Here is a 22,128-nt window from a genome sequence, read left to right on the forward strand (position 1 = left end):
AAAGTATTATTTTGATTAAGGTAGATGGAATTCATGAGAATTAGAAATAAACAAATAATACATTACAAGATATGCAAAGAGTAAAATGTCTTATCAGAAGACTACAGGACTCCCCCAGATATAATCATCCCAATGCCCCGTGTGATACCCACTATTCTGAGGCCAAAAGCCCCTCAAGTTCAGAAGGGTTGAATATGTTCACCCCTGCATGCCCCCTCCCCACGTCCCAACCTACATTTTTTTTCACCTCATGTAGCTTTGTAAAATGCACCTGAATGGATTAAACTTGTGGTACAATGCTTATTTTACAACAGACTCTGCATCTGGCAGAACCTCCTATAAAACAGTATCTGTCTCCATATGCTATGATATTAGTGCTGAATAGTAATTAAGCTGCAATTTTCTGAATCTTGCAGACACTACAATGAACAATAGTTCTATAAGAATGTGTGTCTAAAAATTCAAAGATCTATTTAAAAATCTATTTAGCCCATAATGAACTTGACCATCATTAAGGTGCTTTATTTTTCGTAAAGAAATCCACGAAGAGGAATGTAGTTTCAAAGAACCTGGAGTCAGCATTCAATGTCTGAAGTGCACAGGTTCACTTTTTGTCTTTTTGTTTAGTTTCTAAAGCAATACTTCAAGCACACTTACTGGGATTCCGATTAGTATGAAGCCTTCTGGGGGGGGGGGGGGGGGGGGGAGGAGGAAACTTTCCTTGCACTAAATTTTGTGCACCATGGAAGATGTTAATTTGACATAGCTGATTGACTGAGTACATATAATTATAACATCCCCAATTCCCAACTGCAATTCGGCTTGTGGATTGGGGCAATAACGAAATAAAAAATGCAACCTAACTGGACATCTGCAGAGCTGATAAGTAACTGAGGTCAATGAGGGAGACCCTTTGGCCTGTATTGGTTTTGAACTTACATTCCAGAGCAACGTGGTATTTCTAGTCTTTGATTCTAGCTATTGAAATTACTGCTGCAGGCCTCATAATGCGTCAGAACGGGGTCATTAGAAATCCAGGACTGGCCTAAAATCTACCTTCTGGAACTGGGCTAACTTAGCAGATCTGAGTTGATTATGAGACTCTTCACTAAGGGGCCCTTTTACTAACCTGCAGTAAAAGGGGACCTGTGTTAGCATCAGCGGCTGATTTGCCATGCACCGAGGCCCTTTTAACCACAGCGGATAAAAAGGCCGAAAAAAAATAAGAAATGGCCATTGTGGTAAGATTACAGTTACTGCATGGCCATGCCAGGAGGGGGGGAGGGAGAGGCACTTACCGCCACCCACTGAGATGGCGGTATGGGTGCTGCCTAATTACTGATATTTTCGCTAGCGGCAGAAATGCTGCACACTGAGGGTGGAACTACCGCTGGTGATGCATTGGGCCAGTGATAGTTCCGGATTGGCACGCAGTAAGCCCGCGGTGGGCTTACCGCTGCTTTGTAAAAGTGTCCCTATTTATGAAAGTGTAGTGAGATTTTTTTTAGGGGGAGAAATAAGAGCAACTTGAACCCCAACAAATTTTCCTGCCTAACACTAGCAAGCAAATCTTGCAAGTGTATTCGGATCAAAGAAAAATCTAAACTGATGCATTCAAACCCAAATTGAGGTTCTGATGTAAAATGAAAACCAAAAGAAAAGTCCCAGTTGAAATGAGTCCATCTGAGCAGGAATCACTCCACTTTTACCCAAAAGGGCTCTTTTGCTAAGCATATTCTAATATATTTTGGTCTAGATTTAGTAAAATTCATTAATGAATTGACATATTAATTCACACTAATACATCTTAATGCAAGTTGTGTGCGAAGTTAGCAAATAAACTCCATTGAGAATAAGGGGGCTTGTGTTAACTAACATGCATTGAATTGAATTAACACCCACTAGAAGCTAGCCCTTTCTTATAACATAGATGAAGGTGGAAGGATATACTACTTCAGCCAATTAACAGTTTTCCATTGGTATGGTGTGGATTGTACTAAAGTTCATACCAATAATCAAAAACAGCGAAGATGACGCAAAAAAACAAACAAAAAATAAAGACAAAAAGTAAATAAAAAAGTGAAAAAAGAAAATTAAAAAATTAAAAAATACAAAATTCACGCAAGGGAAGAAAAAACTGTAAGGACAAAATTATAACCAAAAATAGACGACACAAGCAAAATGAAAAAACTAAATAAATTTATTAAGGTGATATGACGCGACACAGCTGTGTTTCGGCCCAACTGGCCTGCGTCAGGAGTCTAAATAAAACAAATGGAATTTAATTTAAAACATGTCAATTTTTAACATCTTAAACTATAACTAAAGATAAGTCAATATACAATAAAAGACAAAAAAACAGATGTACTACAATCAATGGTCCAGTACTTTCTTTCAGTACATTTTTGAGAAGGAAACAAGCCAAATACAAAATAAAAGCAACGGAAAATGAACAGGTAAAATACATATTGGCACTTTTTTACTAGTCTTTATATTTTGTTTGTTTTTTTCCCGTTTTTTGCGTCATCTTCGCTGTTTTTGATTATTGTTGTTTTTTGCGAAGACTGGTTTCTTCTGTATTTTTGATACTAAAGTTCATACCACCACTGACAATGGCCTGATTTATACTGCTAGCAATATACATGTTACAAAGCGCCACCTGGAAAAGCTTTGTGGTGGAAGTACACTAAATTTAAACAAGGGACCCTGTCACACACAGAGGCATAGAATACAATAGCAGACAGAACTGCAAACTCATCTAGTTTGCCAAATTCACTTCATTTAGCAATGACCTCAAAAGCAGTTGATCTCCAACCTTCCCTACACATCTTTGTAATTAAGGATCAATTGTGCTTGTCCAGTATTACTATGTTACCCTCTAACACTTCCCTCTGGGAGGCCAAATCCATGCATTCATCACCCTTTTTGTAAAGAAATATTTTCAAACATTTTGCTCTTGAATTTTCTTTCCACTAAAAAATGTTTAATTCTTTTCCTTTATTTAAATCTTTGAGGTAACTGAAAATTAAAGGGTGTCAAAATAATGGCGCTATACACCATCTACACAAAATTTACAATTATCATCTACAAAAAGCCCTACTGCAATACCCCTGTTCATTGGATCGTACAGTGAAATTATTTGAAAAAAGTGGAATTTAAGTATTCATAAGGCTGTAATTCTGTTATCAGTGACCTTAGCAAAGGTTTTAGAATATATCCCATGAAATAAGAGAATGTGATATACAATGCTGGGGATCATAACACAGTGGGGATGACCAAACAAATGGAAAACAAATGGTTCATAACAGAGCTTTCCGGAGTGACCAACATGAGCTGTCAAGTACATGAACAACAAAAAACGAAGTGAGCAATTATGCTAGGCTGCAAATTAGAGTACAACAGTATTTAAAAATAAAAAAGGCATGTATTGTTAAAATATAGATGTTCAGCAATTAAATGTTTATAGAGCAATATAGCTCATGCTGGTAACTCTGAAAAGCTCTGTTGTTGTATCACACCATAGCAATTCTGTTCTATGTATTCACATTTAAGGAGCATCAATAAAATCATGGAGTCCTGATGAAGGCAGTAGTGCCAAAATACGGCCCATGTCAAATCCTTATGCACTTGATGATCTGAGATCAAAGGATTTCATTCCAATAAAGCACAGATTTTCTGAACCAGGTCTCCCCTTCTCCATTTGTTTGGTAATCTCCACTGTGTTGTGTTCTGCCCATGTGGATTGTGTAGGGTTTTTTTTTTTGGCTCTTCTCCTTTTCTGTATATGCAGCCATGTAGAGGCCACAGATTATGAAAATTCCTTCCCACCCTCCAAGCGGCTTCTTATTTTGAAAACAAAGATGTCTCAAACCTTCCCTGTAAAGGAAATCAAGCATAAGTATAATCAGAACTCTGAGATCATTTTAGATAAGGGTAGCTAGATAAAGTAAATTATTACTACTATTCTTCACAAGCAGACAGAGCTATGAATTCCTGTCCACCGCACATTTCCGGTAATGCACATTATGTTTCTCCCTTGAAAAATGCTTACCATGGGGACTTTGTCATTTACATGTAACATTCGGTCCTGAAAAATAAAAAGAAGCTGTAAGATTTTTATTTTTATCTTGTTTTATAATCAAGTCTAACTATCCTGCTTATTTTCGAAGGAGAAGGGCGGCCATCTTCTGACACAAATCGGAAGATGGCCGGCATTCTTCTAAGGCCGGCCAAATCGGTATAATCGAAAGCCGATTTTGGCTGGCTTCAACTGCTTTCCGTCGCAGGGCTGGCGAAAGTTCAAGGGGGCATGTCGGCAATGTACCAAAGGCGGGACAGGGGCGTGGTTAAGAGATGGCTGGACTCAGCCGATAATGGAAAAAAGAAGGCCGGCTCTGACGAGCATTTGGCCGACTTTACTTGGTCCCTTTTTGCTCACAATCAAGCCTTGAAAAGGTGCCAGAACTGACCAGATGACCACCGGAGGGAATCGGGGATCACCTCCCCTTACTCCCCCAGTGGTCACCAACCCCCTCCCACCCAAAAAAAAAAATTAAAAACATTGTTTTGCCAGTCTCAAATGTCATACCCAGCTCCATCACAGCACTATGCAGGTCTCTGGAGTAGTTTTTAGTGGGTACTTCAGTGTACTTCAGGCAGGCGGACCCAGGCCCATCCCCCCTCTACCTGTTACACTTGTGCTGGTAAATGGGAGCCCTCCAAAACGCACCACAAACCCACTGTACCCACATCTATGTGCCCCCGTTACCCTTTAAGGGCTATGGTAGTGATGTACAGTTGTGGGTAGTGGGTTTTTGGGGAGGAGGGGTTAGGGGGCTCAGCACCCAAGGTAAGGGAGCTATGCACCTGGGACCAATTTGTGAAATCCACTGCAGTGCCCTCTAGGGTGCCCGGTTGGTGTCCTGGCATGTGAGGGGGACCAGTGCACTACAAATGCTGGCTCCTCCCATGACCAAATGGCTTGGATTTGGCCGGTTTTGAGATGGCCGCCATTAGTTTCCATTATCGGCGAAAACCAATGGCGGCCATCTCTAACGCCAGCGATCTCTAAGGGCAGCCCAAATGTTGAGATTTGGCCGGCCCCGACCGTATTATCGAAACGAAAGCTGGCCGGCCATCTTGTTTCGATAATACGGTCGGGTACGCTGCTTTATGGGGCCATCATTAGAGATGGCCGCCCTTATAGATGGGCGCCCCCGTTCGATTATGCCCCTCAATATCAACTAAAATGTTGCCCATAAAATAAGACTATTGGGATCTTTTCCCTTCTACCTTTAAATATGGCATTGGATCCTCTATTTAAAAGTCTCAATGGTCTCTATTAAGCCGTCAGGTAGTTTTTATTTTAACCCAGTAGTTTCCTCCTGTTCCTCTGTACTTCCAACTCAACTGTAATCACAGCCAGGACCTGGCACCATGAACCTTAGGGCCCTGTTTACTAAGGCACGTTAGCATTTTTAATGTGCCTACAATTAGCACATGCACTAACCATGTAGGCACCTATAGGGATATTGTAGGTGCATATACTGTTAGCACGCGTACATGGTTAACACGCGTAAAAAACGCTAACATGTCTATAACGCAACTTAGTAAACAGGGCCCTTCATCTGCAACTACACAGAGATTTCCATCTGACTTTCCCCAATATTCCTAGTCTGTCTTCTCTACCACCACTGTGAGCTCCCAGACCTGCCAGAACTTCCACCAGGACAGCAGCCGCAGACATCCTATGCCTACCTGTCCCTGAGATAGGCTAAATTCATTAAAGATGTGGATATTTTTGCAGATTTGTTATTGATATTTCTGAAGTGATGGACACGAGATCTAAAGATGGGATGGCTAGTCTGAAATCTTAGTAAGGTGAATTTTAATATAGAGTTCACAAATATAATCCACTTTGAATCATAAGCTTCATAGAAGTGGGCTATAAGTTATGAATTATGTTAAATTAAATTACAGTGTCAGCCCTTGACCCAGAGCCTTGTACCAGGAGCTCTCCTGGGACCTGTAATCATGGATTCCAGATCTAGCCACAAGGTGTAATCCTTAAGCAATAACCATAATTTCCTCTTCCCTGGGGGCTGTGAATTCTGCTTTTGCAATCGCCCTCGCCTCAATCAATCTAAGCAACAAAAACCCAGGGATGAAGATAGGGATCATCTGCAGAGTACTGCCACTGAGCCACCAGTCTGGTCCAGCCTCCAGGGACTTTAAGTGTTTTATCCCGGAGAGAATGGATGTGACTTTATTTTGAAATCAGACCTAATATGATACTCACTAGAGAACTTTCTTCTCGTCTCAGCCAACAGTTATCCTCAATCATCTGCTGTTGCTGCCGTTCCAGGATTTGCTGCATCTTGGCTCGCTCTGCTTCCCACAGTTTTTGGGCTTCTTCTTTGCTGCTGGGCTTAACAAAGTCCTCTTCCTTGTGGAAAGATAAACGGTATCAATCACTAAGTTCCTGTAAGTGGAAGTGGGCCTTGCTAAAATCAGCTCTCTACTGATGAGGAATCAAGCATGCAGCTGAGCCTGCATTTTACACACTGGGAGTGAGACCTTTGCCTGCAGCTCTGCACCAGTCCAATTGAATTTGCTTGTTTATTTGGACCCATACAAGAACCATATTGAGCATCCTCTGACTCGTCTTCCATACTCATTCTCCCCCATCTTGTTCTGGAACTTACTGTTGGCACTGTGTCCATAACAGTTGTTCTGTTTTCTACCTGTGCCATGTAGTTCCCTGTAAATTGAACCATGTACTCCCCAAACTCCCACACTTTTGTCATGAGATTGAAGGGACAGGGGCACCATGCAGTTCAAACTCACTGAAGTGTCACGTGATGCTGAAAGAAACTGAATAGCTGTCCCAGAGACCAACAAGCCTCTGCAGAAGATAGAGAAAGTTTTTAAAAAAAAGAAGAAAAAACTGGCATGAGGGGCCATCTTGAAATGGATAGGGGTAAGGACTGGCATGGAGAAGAGTGCTTAGTGGAATGGAGCTGCAAAGAACATGTGGGGAATGACAGGTGGGTAGAGTATATCACTCCACAACAGGCAAGAGAAAATTTTTTTTTTGAAAACTGGATAATTACAAATAGCAATAGATAATAGTATAGTCCAGTTTGAATTTTCTTAATCTTTAAGTATAGAAGAGTCCTTTTTACATAAGCACAATTTATAACACAGATACTTCAACATCAGAAGTTAATCATATATATTTTTTCAGAACCTCAGTGATGTAAATCGCTATCCTTTGGATAGAATCGATTCTAATAACATCAAACTCTTCACTGGTTCTTTTATTTTTCTTTCTAAGTTTCTGAATTTCGTTTCAATAAATATATATTTTTAGCTATTACTTATCTTTTCAATTTTTCAAGTTTGTCGGACCCAGGGGATCATCTGCCCGACATGCACGTTTCGCCCATAGTGGGCTGTCTCAAGGACATTCCCCCCGTGTTTCTTTTAGCGTCAGCTCAGCAAAAGTTATTAGCCAAGGTGGGTAGAGTAGACACACATTTTAGTTGAGTCTAAATATGCGTAAACATCCTGGATGACTACATTATCAGAGAGGGAAGCTACCAGGCCAGCTTTGTCACTGCAGGGGGAATTTCCCCATGTCCAATGTGCTTTTTACTTTGCCAGGCAATGATCTTGACTCTGATATTGAGATATTTTTTTTTTGGGGGGGGGGGGGGGGGGGGGGGTTGCCAAAGTGGTCACCACTGTAAAAATAGTGACGATCACTGCTCTATGTGGCTGCTGGGAATCCTTAAACCCCGCCAGCTGAAGACCTCCTCCAGGCAGAAGGAACATTTACACCCTATGCAGCCGGTGGCAGTGTATGTCCTCAAGCCAGGGCCGCTCCACCCTTCACGTATGCTCAGTCTGCATGCATGCCAAGAGGCTAGCTATGTCATGGCTCAGGGACACACACTGCCACTGGCTGCACAGGTGTAAGTGTTCATTCTGTTGGGAGGAGGTCTTCGGCCGGCAGGGCTTGCAAATCCATGCCAGCTGGTATTTCTTGGGGGGGGGGGGGGGTTGGGGGGGGGGCAAAAGGGGCAAGCAGGGTGGAGGAAGAAATAAATTTTTGGGCCCACCCTAAATTGGCCATCTGGCTATGCCACTGAGTCAAGCCAATCAAACAAGCACAAACAAAGTCAGGTCAATGTAAAATTGCAGTATATTCCGGGAAAAAAAGTGTCAGTGCATATATATATATATATCAAGTCTCTGTTTACGCATGTAATTCTGGTGTCTCATCAAACATGCTGACAATCAATGGGCAGAAAAACCCCTGAAAGTGAAGAAAAAAAAAAAAGAGTCCACATGGGACCAGGACAACCTGGCTAGGCATAATCAGTCCTGTCAGCAGTTCTGCCATGCATGACCTGAGTTGCTTTGACATTTATCTGAGAATACTGCTGCCTTTCTATGTTAAACTACATCTCTCCACAACAATACTCTTGAGAGCCCTCTTCCCAGAAATCTCCAAGCAGCAGTGATGCAAAGCTGAGACTTGTGGTATACAACAGACTGGATGACACTAGAGCTTCTGTAAATTGAATGAGACACCTAAGAACGTGATAATCAGAAAGGTGATAAAATACTATCTTGATTATCTGTCCTTCACTAATCTGACCATCTGGCATATCTGACAGACTCGTCGGTGACATCACTGCGTTGCCATTAAGAAGCGCACGGCTTCTTTTCCTGTTTTCCAGCTTCACATACTGCAAGGAAGCCATGTTTGATCTGAGATCGTGCTTTTCTGCAAGAGAACAATGCTTTGAAGCTTACACCTTCATTTCATTGTTCATTGCTGTTAAGAAGTTCATGGCTTCTTTTCTGTTAAAGACGTTTTAAGCTGGGACCTTGCTTTTATAGCATAGCAGCAATTTTTGGCCAGTCATAAGAGGAAAAATGTTGTTTTATCTATAGAACAGAAACTTTTGCAGAAAGGAAGTGCTAAAGAAAGTGAAAATTAAAGATGTTTTGAGCCGAGACCTTGCTTTCCTGTCAGGGAGCCATTTTTGATCTTTTTGATCTGAGACCGTATTTTTGCAAAAATATTTGGACCTGACACACTGCCCTATGTGACCCACAAGCCTGCTTTTCCTGCCAGGGAACCACTTTTGATCTCAGACAGTGCTTTTGCAACAAGCGAACCATGGTGAGATTCTTGCGCCCAATGAGTTTTATGCAGTACAGTATTGTATGTACACCTATTCGTGTTTGCTTGTTTACATTTACAGCACTTTCTTTATTCTTACTCTCATTTTAGATCCGGAGAGTTTCCAGATTCAGTTCTGCTGTATTGATTTCTACTTCAAACTGTTATTGACTGGAGAAGACAAAGTAGTGAGCTCTGCTAGTAGGGCCGGTCTTAGCAATTGCGGGGCCCTGTGCAGACTAGTTCAGTGGCCCCCCCCCCCCCCGGCCCTTTGTCTAGCCCCACCCCTCCCAGCCCCACCTCCTGTTGACAAGAAGTTTTTTAAATTATTTTTATTTTAATGAAATTTCAAATAAAGAAATATGGGCATCTAAATTGACCAACATTTGAAGGGCTGCTACCACAGATGGTTCTTGTTGGCTTTCAGCCACAGAGCCTCACTCCATGGTGAGGAGAACTTGAGGCCCGCAGCTGAAAAGGTGAGGGACTTGAGTCAGGAAAACACATAAATGGCAATAAAAAAGGCATGTATACCCTGGAGGAAAGGAGGAACAGGGGTGATATGATACAGACGTTCAAATATTTGAAAGGTATTAATCCGCAAACGAACCTTTTCCGGAGATGGAAAGGCGGTAGAACGAGAGGGCATGAAATGAGATTGAAGGGGGGCAGACTTAAGAAAAATGTCAGGAAGTATTTTTTCACGGAGAGGGTGGTGGATGCTTGGAATGCCCTCCCGCGGGAGGTGGTGGAGAGGAAAACAGTAACGGAATTCAAACATGCGTGGGATAAACAAAAAGGAATCCTGTTCAGAAGAAAGGGATCCTCAGGAGCTTAGCCTTGAATGGGTGGCAGAGACGGTTGGGAGGCGGGGCTAGTGCTGGGCAGACTTATACGGTCTGTGCCAGGGCTGGTGGTTGGGAGGCGGGGATAGTGCTGGGTAGACTTATACAGTCTGTGCCAGAGCCGGTGGTGGGAGGTGGGGCTGGTGGTTGGGAGGCGGGGATAGTACTGGGCGGACTTATACAGTCTGTGCCCTGAAAAAGACAGGTACAAATCAAGGTAAGGTATACACAAAAAACTAGCACATATGAGTTTATCTTGTTGGGCAGACTGGATGGACCGTGCAGGTCTTTTTCTGCCGTCATCTACTATGTTACTATGTTACTATGTCTTTAAAAGGTTTAGATGGCTTCCCAAACCAACAACATGAGCTCCGTATGTGAGCTCCTTACATGAGCTCAACATATCATGGCTGATTAGAAAATAAATAGGAAAAAAAACAAAGGAGTGATTGTTAAGCAATACACAACATTATATATCATATGGGCTGGCAAACATATAAGTGCAAAATAATATCTATAGAAATCATCAGGGCATTAGAAATAAAAATTAAGCGTTCAACCAATCGCAAACTAAATTCTCAATCGCAGTCCCAACTCAAGAACAAAACATGCTCATAACTCGATGTTACCACCTTATCTAGATTTAAACATTTTTATTGGAGAACATGCACCATGGCACAAACAGCAAAAACCAGTATGCAAGAGGTAACACCAAAATTTACAGCTGCGCAGATGAACAGTAACAGCAAATAAAAGTGCAAGTTCAAATGCGAAGAGATAATAAAAAGAAACCCAAACCCTAATCTATACAAATCTAAAACCCAGACTCACGGCAACAAATGCTAGAGGGCCCTTGTCCTTGTAACTCTCCAGCAAAACAAAAAAAATCCTTAAACATCCCAATCTAGACCTCCCCGCCAGACAACTCAACATCCATAACCCATCTACAGGGACCTTCCTTAGAAATCTAATTCAGAACCAAGCAAACCTCACATGGTCCATATTATACATGCTAAAAAAAAAAAAAAAAAAAAAAGAACACAGACCCTCTCACCATACAACAACCCACAGCGCGTGCAGCACGAGGACCAACCTCCTTCCCCCCCCCGAAAAAGAAAAATATACGTGGGGATAGATAAAATACATGCAAGAGGGAAGTACTTACTTTTAGTGTTGGATGGTCCTCCATACCACAGCAAGGGGGGGGGGGGGAGTGGCCCAAGAACAGCTGGGCTAAAAGCCAACCCCGACCACATTGCTCAGTGCCATGCTATTCACAGCAGCAGCAGACAAGTGGCTCGACTGCCGAGAGCAGCTGTGTGCCGACCAGATCATTCGCATCCACAATCACAGCTGCACTTCTGTGGACTCAGCCAGTTTTTTCACGTGGCTGAGCTGCTACAGAAATGCAGCTGTGATTGGTCAGGGAGCCCTGTCTGGCACCTAAAAGGGGGCTCCTGATTGGCCGACTGGGAGTAACTCAGACTCCGAGTAAATAAGACGTCACCGTGTCCGGCAAATCAGGAGCCCCTTTTTAGGTGCAAGACAGAGGAGGACTGGTTGTTTGCAGCGCATGAAGCCACAGGTAAAGCCGACTGAGGAAAAATGGGGGGAGGGTTTCCGAGGAGCGTTCCTTCCTGGTTCTGAGCTGAGAGAGAGACAGATACATCATGATGCCGAATGCCAATGCCATCATGTCGGGGTCGAATGGGGCCCCAGGAGCGCGAGGCCCTGTGCGGCAGCCCCTGTCAAAGACCGGCCCTGTCTGCTCAGTTTACATTGCTTGGTGCAGAAGCCAGCTCTAGTGAGGCTGAACATGAGGTAGATAAATATAGTTCCCTTGCTCGGTTCTGTATTTCTGTTCACATTGCCTGCTGTACAATTGCTGTACTGCATACTGCTCTGTACTCTATTTGTGCCATTTTTTTCATTGCTGATTAATAAACAATATTTTTAAATTAAGTATACCCTATGCCTATTCTTTCTGCATAAAGCATGTTTTCCATGCATTTTTAAGGGGTTACCATTGTTTTCCGTATTATCTGACTTTTCACTTATCTGACAATGGCTCGGTTTCATCTAAGTCAGATAATTGAGACTGTACTGTACTATCCTCTGCTATACTATGCACAGACTGGGCAGGACCGTCCTACAATTTCTAGTCTGAGCTGGGTTCCCACCCTTGTAGGTCAGCACTTTACAAAACCAGATCACTGTACCAGTGACTTCATAGTAAGAATTCTGAAATGTAACTTTAAAACAATACATGAACGTAAGACCTTTGAAGTCAGAATGATTGAATATTTTGACACCCAACAGACAGGACTTAAAGATCTGGGTCTTCTAGCCCATTATAAACCATAAAGTTGTATTGTTCTGTTTATTGCCTTCCTCTCACCTATCCACCCTCATCCTGTTAGACTATCTTGGAAATGTTTTGATGTTCCCATGCATACCTCCTACCCATCCCCACCCTGTTAGACTGTCAATGAAATGCTGAGATGTTTCACTTATATATACTGTCATCTACCACACTTGCTTATTTCCGATCTGATGAAGAAGGGCAACCTTCGAAAGCTACTCAAGAAATGTATTAAGTTATGTCCAATAAAAAAAAGGTATCATCTTAATTTCTTTTCCATGTTTTATTTTGTTTGATTTCTATTGATTACCTTTAAAAGTGGACTAACAGCTACCACACCTCTCTAGTCCTCTGAGAAAACGTGGTAACAGGACACTATTTCCTATCCTGTATAAGTGTAACATGTTCTACAACTGGAGCTCTGACACCTATTTATACTAATGCAAAGTCACCAGGGATTTTTCAGTCTTCTTTTGTATTAACTATAGCTGGTTGGTCAGTTCAGCGATAATTAATCCTAGAAGGTTTTAGTTTCTTGCATCAGAGGCAGGAGAATAGGATAATTTTCTCAACTCTGGATACAGCTGTGACCGTCCTGTGTATGCCAAGGTGCTTAAAATCCAGTGGCATGTGTTCTATACATGCCACGGCCCACGCTGCAGTCTGTGACAACCCTGTGCAGGAAGCTAGTTCCCAAATCCACACTGTTTGGAATTTGAGAAAAAAAAAAAAAAAAAGAGGGGGACAATATTCAAAGCTGTTGTTGAGATAAAACATGTGCACCCCTATAATGCAGTCTACCTCCTAATATGTAGGAGGCTTACCGCTCACTAAAAAGGAAGTACGCCGGGCTACCACAGCAGCCCAGCGATAGTTCCCACCCCCAGCGCCCCGTCATATCCGGCGCTAAAACATATTTTAATTTTTGTAGCGCCAGTCTGTATCGAGCAGAAATCGGGCAGTGCCACATGCAGCCCGGTTACCGCCAGGTTAGCATGAGAGCCCTTACTGCCACTTCAGTGGGAAGCGGTAAGGGCTCCTCCCCGAAATGGCCATGTGACAAGTGCTTCACTTGCCGCACGGCCATTTCCTAAAGAAAAGAAAAACCTACCTTTTACCTGCTGCGGTAAAAGGGGGGCCTTGGGTGCACGTCCAAAACACGCGCTGATGCCAGCGCAGGCCCCCTTTGTTCGAAGCTTGGTAAAAGGGGCTCATAATCACATAAGCTTTAGTGGCCAACTAAATCAAGAGAAGACAAAATTCCTTTGGCTGGGCTCTCAGAGATTGAGGGTAAAGAAAAATTTTAAATCAATAATTTGCAATTTAAATTTTCTTTTGAGATACTGCGTTCTTAGATGCTATGCTTTATAGAACAGCGCACAGCCCGGTGTGCATGCAAATTTTAATGTGCCAATTAATATCAATAATTGGTTGTTAGCAGAGCTCATTATTCAATTAATTTGTGCACACAAATTTGGTTGTGCATATCTGGGCACAATATATAGAATCTGGGGGACAGTGACTGACCTAAATGTGTATGATTTGGGTCACTGTCTGAGGATCCAAAGAAAAAACAAATTTAATTGGAGACTTTTTATAGAAGAGCACACAGTGCACTTACACACACATAGAGCTGCCCATTACTCTGAATTCTATAAAGGTCACCAAATATGGTGCACGCAAATTTGGTTGCATGCAAATTAATTGAATAACAAGCCAATTAGTGCCAATAATTGGCTTTTTAACAAGCAATTATTGGCAAATTAAATTGGAACTTATGGGATCCGCGCCTCAATTTTACGCATGAGTAAAGAAAGGGGTGCGGAAATGGAAGGGTCATGGGCAGAAAAGGGGTGCTCCTACCATTTACGTGCATTGTTATAGAATACAGGGCATATGCGCCTAACTTAGGCAAGTACAGCTGCACCACATTTCACTTGGTGCAAACAGCCTAAAGTTAGGTGCAAGTCCCGGGCATAAGAGCTATTCTATAAACTGCTCCTAACCTTAAGCTTATAGAATAGCGGGGATTTTTTTAGCGCCATATATAGAATTCACTCCTTTATGTGTAAATGTAAGAGAAGATTATATGTAAATGTGACAAGAGTTAATGGCCATGACAGAACAGCTTTCCCCAGAATTTGCAAAAGTTTGGATAGCTGTCTCCCCCTCTCCCCACCCCCACCCAAGGCAGCCACTCATTGTTGAAATACTGCTGACATGGCACTGGTTGCCAGATTTAAATCATTTCTACTTCATAATAAAATCTGAACTTATAGCCTGACACATGTTTACAGCAACTGAGTTGGCTCTAATAATATATAGCTTGTTAGCACTCTATTGTACGACACTTTCAATACTTCACTGTTTTCTAAACAATTATAAGATTTTTTGTTTGTTTGTTTTTTGCTTGGACCACTGAGCACATTGGTGTTAAAGTTATGACAGCCGTAAAAGTTTTGCTTCAACGAAACACCCTTGCTGAGCTGCAAAAATGATGCAGAATTTGCCTAGATAAACAAGAATAAGGAATATCTTTTTATGGTTTGAAAATCTATGGCAAAAAAAAAATAAGAAAAATCCTTTGGATGGAGAGGCTGCAAACAGCTTGGAACTGAAGGGGTTGAGCATTATTTAATACTAGTAAAAAAGCCCCGTTTCTGATGCAAATGAAACGGGGGCTAGCAATGTTTTCTTCTGTGTGCATGTGGGAGTGTGTGTGTCCCTGCCCTCTGGCCTCTCTCCCCTCCCCCCTCTGAGTCCTTCACTGTTACAGAGCCAGCAATTTGATTTCGTGCTCTGCTGTTTTCCTTCACTGACTGTGTTACAGAGAGGGTGGGGCAGACACTCATAGGGAAACCGGATATCTTGCCCCCTTCCGGCTGGAGGCTTCATAGAACGTTGGTCTTGCCTTTTATATAGAGAGATGTGTATTTATATTCAATATGCCAAGCACTGAAACTTTAATACTGGCACTAGATAACTATAGACAGTTCAAGACAGTCTTTTGTTTTGGGGGACTTGCAGTTCAGTGCTAAACTAAGCAATTCCCTCTCCTCTACCACAATCACCACCACCACCAAGATAGAATTTGGAAGAAAATAGTTGCTTAAGAAAGAAAAGAACCAATTTCCTTTCACATGCAATGCTCTGACCTACTGGTATTATATGGGCAGATTCCATGCTTTACTTACCACAATATTTAAAAACTCATGGATTATAGATTCCGTATGCCCAGCTGCTAATTCAAGCCTCGGAACGCACTGGGATCTGACATCACCTTTAATCGTCCCTAAGAATGCAGGACTTTGACTACACCATGACCACCTTTCATTCTGCTCCACTCTGTTTAATCAGCAAGTTGGAAAAGAGCCATAGAGGCGTGGGATTGTCTATGGACCAAAAGCACCTATTTCTTTTGCAAGGTTCACGCAGCCTAAGTGTTCCCTTGAATAACCCACAGAGAAGCATGCAGGGCTTACCCTCATGCTGCGACGTTTGAAGACACTGTGCCGCAGGAGAGGTGGGCTGTGTGTAGAATCCAGTGGTGACTGGTAATCTGTTTGAGTACAGAGCGTGGGTGAGCTGGCACACAGACCCTCAGGCACCTGTTCGGGGGGGTGCCGGGCACAAACACAGACACATAGAGTTAAGCACAGCTGCGCCAGCAATAGCAACAAAGAAACACAAAAGCACATCTACTGTATATATAATATACATATGCATACTCACACACTGACAGTGCAGTTAGACTGGTGCTGGACAGCACTGCAATCTCAATCATTAACAAAACACAGAGCAGGTGAAAGTACCACACGGAGAATGCAGCTATACCTGTGAGCTGTGTTATAGCTTGTGATAACGTAGCATTAATGTGCACTATCTTTCTTGCAAGAAAACAGATTATTTTCTAACAGCAGAATGCTTTGGATAAGACTGAACAAAATCCAGGAATGTTCCAGTCTATCTTGAGAAACCTGCAGTAACTTTTCAGGGCAGGCTGCTGCAGGGTTGTTGGCTTCTACACGCAATCTTCCACACTTTAGCTCTGAAAATCGGAAGATGTGTTTCTAAACCACGAATGCAACCAGTTTCTGGCAATTTATGGGTATCAATCAGCAGGGCCAGTGCTATAGATTATGGGGCCCAGGCAGATGCTAGGGAGGAGGTCCCACAGCTTGCTTGCAGATTGTCCCTCTTTCAACTTTAGGCAGGTTTCGGGCTACAGTGACATGGAGATCTAGGGCAATTGCCCTGCTTGCCCACCCCTAACACTATCCCTGCCAATCAGGTGAAGGAGACTCTGATGATCTCTAAGCACTCTGGGGGCAAATCTATAAGTGGAAGCCTCCTTTTAGGTGCCTAAGTGCTGTCTGGTGAGAGCCTATTCAGTAAAAGTCTCTGGTTGTCCACATTCTGTTATAGCAGGGTTTCTCAACCCAGGACGCACTAGGCCAGTCAGGTTTTCATGATATCCACAATGAATATGCATGAGATAAATTTGCATTTACTGCCTCCATTGTATGCAAATTTATCTCATGCATATTCATTGTGTATTTCATGAAAATCTGGCTGGCTGGGTATCTCCTGAGGACTGGGTTGAGAACCCCTGCATCTGCACACCTCACATTTATTCACCCGCAGTTACACCAGCCACAGACCTGGCATAACTGCAGGTGCCTAAATGTAGCAACCCCTGCCTATAACTCTCCCATGCTGCGCCCATGCAAATGCTCCCCTTGCATTTATGCGCTATGCCGCTTAAGCGCACCCTTACAGAACAGCACTCAGTTGCTTCGCTACCACTTATGGGTGTAAGTGTGAACTTATCAAAATGAGGCAAAGTGTTCTGTGCATTTAGGTGTGCAGGATGCATGTAAACACGGGTGCCCTTTCTGTGTCAGCAGGGAGATCACACGCACTGTTTTAATATTTTCTTTCATGTCAGTTTAAGTATATAATAATGAAAGCCTTATGGACGTACCTGAAATTGCAGTTTAGGGGCCAGCAGGTTTAAAGGAGCCAGGGTTTTGTATTTTGGCCTACTGGGCTGAGGAAAAAAAGGTAATTTTAAACCAATGAGAAACATGCACGCTCTCGAATTCATTTCTTCTACCTGTCAACTCCCCACCCAAATTCGATGTTACCTGCCACTACCACTGTATGCTATTACTGCTCCAAGCATGTTTAGACTGTGCCATGATTTTAGCTGTCATATTAGACACCAACAACACTTTTTTGGCAAAACATCATTTTTTTCCTTGTCTCCTTTGTACCTTCCTTCTTGCTACTTCATTGTCATGACCCCTTGTGCTTAGATGTGTCTCCTGGGGCACATGCCTAGGAAGGAAGGCTTAGAATGGGTGTTGCAGTCTGCGATTCAATTATTAGAAATATAAATAGTTGGGTGGATGGTAAACAGGTGAATCACTTGGTAAAGTCCCTGCCAGATGTAAATGAGGCAAATCATACTCATTAACTACATTGAATTTTAGACAATGCTGAGCAGCAGTGGGCTGTCAGTCCTGGTACATGGGGTAGCAATGACATAGGAAGTGCAGGAAGGAGGGTTTGGAAACCAAATTTAGGATTTTAGCTAATCCAGAGCCTCCAAGGTAGCATTCTCAGAGCCTCTGCCAGATCCATGTGGAGGATCCAAGAAAAAGTCAGAGCTCGAGAATCTCAATGCATGGATGAGACAACGGCATAAGGGGGAGAGATTTAGATTTCTTACGAACCAGGCAAGGGTGGAATCCGGCTGCTGGTGCTAAACATTATAAAGGAAATACAGCAGCTTTTAAACTAGATCATGGGGAAAAGCAAACAGTGGCTCAGGCGCACATGCTTCAAGAGTTAGAACATGCCAACAGAGAGGTTGTGCTAAAAGCTGAAGCAGACCAGGTACATTTCAACAAAGAAAATACAGACAACTGATTCCAAATTATTCCATCAACTGTCAGGTTGTGAATACAAATAAAAAAACTATTGGCCAATATTTGCCCACAGTAATTGGTGGTTTTGAAGCTGCTGATTAAGGCTAAATTAAGCCCTTATATTCAATGCCAGGCACCGACATTGAGTATTGATTTATTTATTTGTAACATTTGTATCCCACATTTTCCCACCCATTAGCAGGCTCAATGTGGCTTACAAAATACCGTAAAGGCGAACGCCAAGTCTGGTAGGAGTAAACAAATATCCGGGTCAGTGCGGCTTTCTGAAAGCTACCTGGGCACTGCTCGATATTCAGACACATAAATCATGACAAAGCGGCAGTAAGCTCAACGAGGGCTTACCACTCGCTGAAAGGGAACTACCACCGGGCTACTGCAGCAACCCCAGTAGTTCCCACCCCTAGCGTGCGCCATTTCTGAATGAATACTCTACTTATATCTAACTATATCATGATAAATCCAGTAGTATTTAGATGGACAGTTTAGTCCAGTGTTTTGGCTGAGACAAGTTTGGATGTCAGTCCCTCTGGCTTGTGGTTGCTCCTCCTGAAGAAACAGTTGGCGAAATGCGGCCCTGCATAGGGGAGCCGAACGGAGAATTAACTCTTCAGTGTAAGAAGACTTTGAGAGGAAAGAACACATACTTATGTGATGCATCTAAAATTTATGGGAGAAACTGTGATCTTGGATAATGTCGTGGACCTTAAAAGCATATTTTGTGTTTGGATTTCAACAGAGACATCATAGGAGCTGTTCATGATTGATTTGAAGAGAACTGTGGACAACTTATGATATAGTTAGATATAAGTAGATTATTCATATTTTTAAGCTTTTAAGTATTTGAAGATTCAAATAAGATCATTTAGTTAATATTTATGCAATAATTATTTACTCATATTTGCTGCACACATATATATTTGTTTGTAGAGGTACGGATATGGATAGATGGATGTAGTGATTAGGAAAATTAGTATTGTTACAAAAATGAAAAAATAATCGGAGTACTTGAGTTTTGTATTTTAAGGGCTTATCTATTGACTCTAGTTTAGAATTATATAGTCCCCAGGTTTAGATATATTATTTTTTAATACAAAAAAACCCTCTACAAATTCCAGAATCCTTAGGAGTGGGGGAACAAGGTTCAGAAAAATGTCACGATTGCTGAGCCCACTGTTCACACTGTTACCCTTACTGAGAAGATTACCTTTGGAGGGGGTTCATGGAAAGAAGCTGGCTCCACAATTTTGGGGCCCCTGTGTCGATGAGCCCTATCCTGCTCTTTCTGGATCTCCTTCTCCATTTGATAAATATCACTAAGCAAGGAAAACAAAAACATGTTGGAGGTTGAGTCAAAAACAACATCAGGAAATATTTTTTTTAAAAGAAAGGGTAGTGGATGCCTACAATGCCCTCCCAAAAGAGATAGTTGAAGTAAAAGCAGTGCTGGAATTTAAAAAGGTGTGGCATATATACAGTGGATCACTAAAAAGCAAGAAGATGTAAACCAAGCATAAAGCACTTCAGCTATGTGATTCCTTTTTGCATTCCTAAGAAATCATGACCTCACGCAGATTTTTTTTTTTTACTAGTGTACGGCCATTTACTGCCTCTATTTAAAAAAGGGGTTTTACGGCAGCAGTAAAAAGTGGCCTGGGCGTACCTAACTTTAGGCGCAGCCTTTTGCACCAACTGAAATGTAGTGCAAATGTATATGCCTAAATTGGGCATGTATCCCCCCCATTCTGTAACAATGTGCATAAATGCTAGGAATGCCCCTGTTCTGTCCATGACCCTCCCATTTCTATAACCCTTTTTTTAATGGCACTAATTAGCTCGCTAACCAATTACATTGCACATGCAAATTGCCCAAATTTGCACGCACAATTTTTGGTGACTTTTATAGAATTGGGGGGATAATGGGTAGAGTCTGGGAAAAAGTATGGGCAGGGCGCATAGTTACATGCGTAGATTATGGAATACTATAACTTGAACACGTTTCTTAGCAATCTAGGCATGAACATCTACACCAGCTCCATGGCTGCTTTATGTGGTCATGCCTAAAATATAGGCATACATTTGCCCTCTTTGCTAACATTTTATTCTATAAAGAAAGTAGATTCATGTTTTGTCTTTTTTTTTATAAACAGGCTCAAAGTAGGTGCACTGTTATAGACTGTAGCCCCTACCTATGGGGGTCATTCTGTAAAAATGACACTAACATTTACATATGTATATGCTACAGAAAGGTGTATTGTCAAAGCATTTAGACTTACAAAGTTACTATAGAACTTCAGAAATCTACTAGTAAAACATGCCCATTTCTGGCACAAATGAAACGGGCGCTAGCAAGGTTTTCCTCCCGAAACCCCCCCCCCCCGCTCACCCCTTCGGCGTTGTGAAGGCACTGACCGCCACTGTTGCGGACCTCGGCAACGCACGCCAACTTCAATATGCTGAGTCGTTGGTTGTGAAGCCACTGACGCCATAGCTCCGCCCTCGACGTCATCACGTTTGACATGAGGGCGGGGCCCCAACACAGTGATTTCGGTGGCTTCACCACCACGAACCCTTCGAACCGGAAGGAAGTGCCCGGAGGAACTGACAGTGACGTCAGAGTCCTCAGAACGTTGAGGGTGAGTTTTATTATATAGGAAGTGCTTTGAAAATGAGCCCCAGAGTCACCTAAGCATTATTTAATACACACTTATTTTACTTGGTCTGTATTTTACAAGGTGAGTGGAATGTATACGTAGAGACACAGGACCAGGTTCAGTAAATGACGCTGAAAAATAGGAGCTGGGAAATTCAGCATTAAATGCTATTCTATACAGAGCATTCCAGGATGTGTGTGCTTTATAGAATAGCGCATACTGCCCAATTCTACACAGCACGCCTAGAGATCCGCGCTGAAAACCAGGCGTATTCTATAACAATGCGCGTAACTTAATTGGCTTAACAAGTCAGTCAGTGTTTTTAACAGCTCTTAAGAAGCAATGAGCACTTATTGGCAATAATTACAATTTACACGCACAACTTGTTAAGGGTCTTCTGTAATGAACTGTGCCTAAATTCTAATGCATGCAGTTCAAAAGGGGTGTGGCTATGGAAATTGGCATTCCCAAATTTACGCATGTAGATATAGAATATGGCCCAGTATGCAAACATACATGCACAAGGATTTAAACTATATATTCGTTGGTGTAAATGGAGGCGTGTAGTTTTAGGTGCTGGGTTATCAACTAAGCGTATTCTATATACCACACCTAAATATAGGCACCGCTTATAGAATACGCTTCGTTGGAAATGTTTACCGTGTTGATTTTTTAGGCACCTTATATAGAATCTGGCCAACTGCGGGGATTCCCACATACAACTTTGGGCACAAGGATTTATGCCAGCTGAAACCTGGTGTAAATCCTGGTGTGCAAGGTGTCTGTGGATCCTTGGAATTCTATAACACTGCACTTATATTTTGACAACGCTCGACCCACCCAAGGCCACTCCCCCTTTTAGGCTCCCAGGCTTATAGAATAATGCAGTCAGATGTGCCTCCAACCTCTAATTGGTGCCAATTAATGTCAATAATTGATTGCTAGTGTCCAATTATTGATGTTAATTGGCTCGTTATTCAATTAGGTTGCTCGCCCATCTCTGGATCGCGCCATTTGGGCACCTTTTATAGTTTCCAGCTAATGTTACTCCTGGGAGGGGTATGGGTGGAACGGGGGTGTCCGTAGCATTTACGCGCATTTTTATAGAATAAGGGGGGTT

At 42.4% G+C, this 22,128-nt stretch overlaps 1 protein-coding gene across 3 annotated transcripts in view; it reads right to left on the reverse strand.

Annotated features, from left to right (window-relative positions):
• Positions 1-22,128, reverse strand: part of PTK2B (protein tyrosine kinase 2 beta) — a 322,330-nt gene that overhangs the window by 32,641 nt on the left and 267,561 nt on the right. For 2 of the 3 annotated variants that reach the window (XM_030198678.1, XM_030198677.1), the window contains exons 22-26: positions 19,562-19,670; positions 17,388-17,453; positions 15,886-16,011; positions 6,299-6,445; positions 4,052-4,087 (exon numbers count right to left, since the gene is read on the reverse strand). In XM_030198678.1, coding sequence (XP_030054538.1) covers positions 4,052-4,087; positions 6,299-6,445; positions 15,886-16,011; positions 17,388-17,453; positions 19,562-19,670 — 484 coding nt within the window. Of the gene's footprint in view, positions 1-3,806; positions 3,877-4,051; positions 4,088-6,298; positions 6,446-15,885; positions 16,012-17,387; positions 17,454-19,561; positions 19,671-22,128 lie in introns of those variants that run through there. The other variant, XM_030198679.1, reaches the window with a different exon arrangement.

Source organism: Microcaecilia unicolor, chromosome 3 (assembly GCF_901765095.1).
Source record: "Microcaecilia unicolor chromosome 3, aMicUni1.1, whole genome shotgun sequence".
Classification (NCBI taxonomy): domain Eukaryota; kingdom Metazoa; phylum Chordata; class Amphibia; order Gymnophiona; family Siphonopidae; genus Microcaecilia; species Microcaecilia unicolor.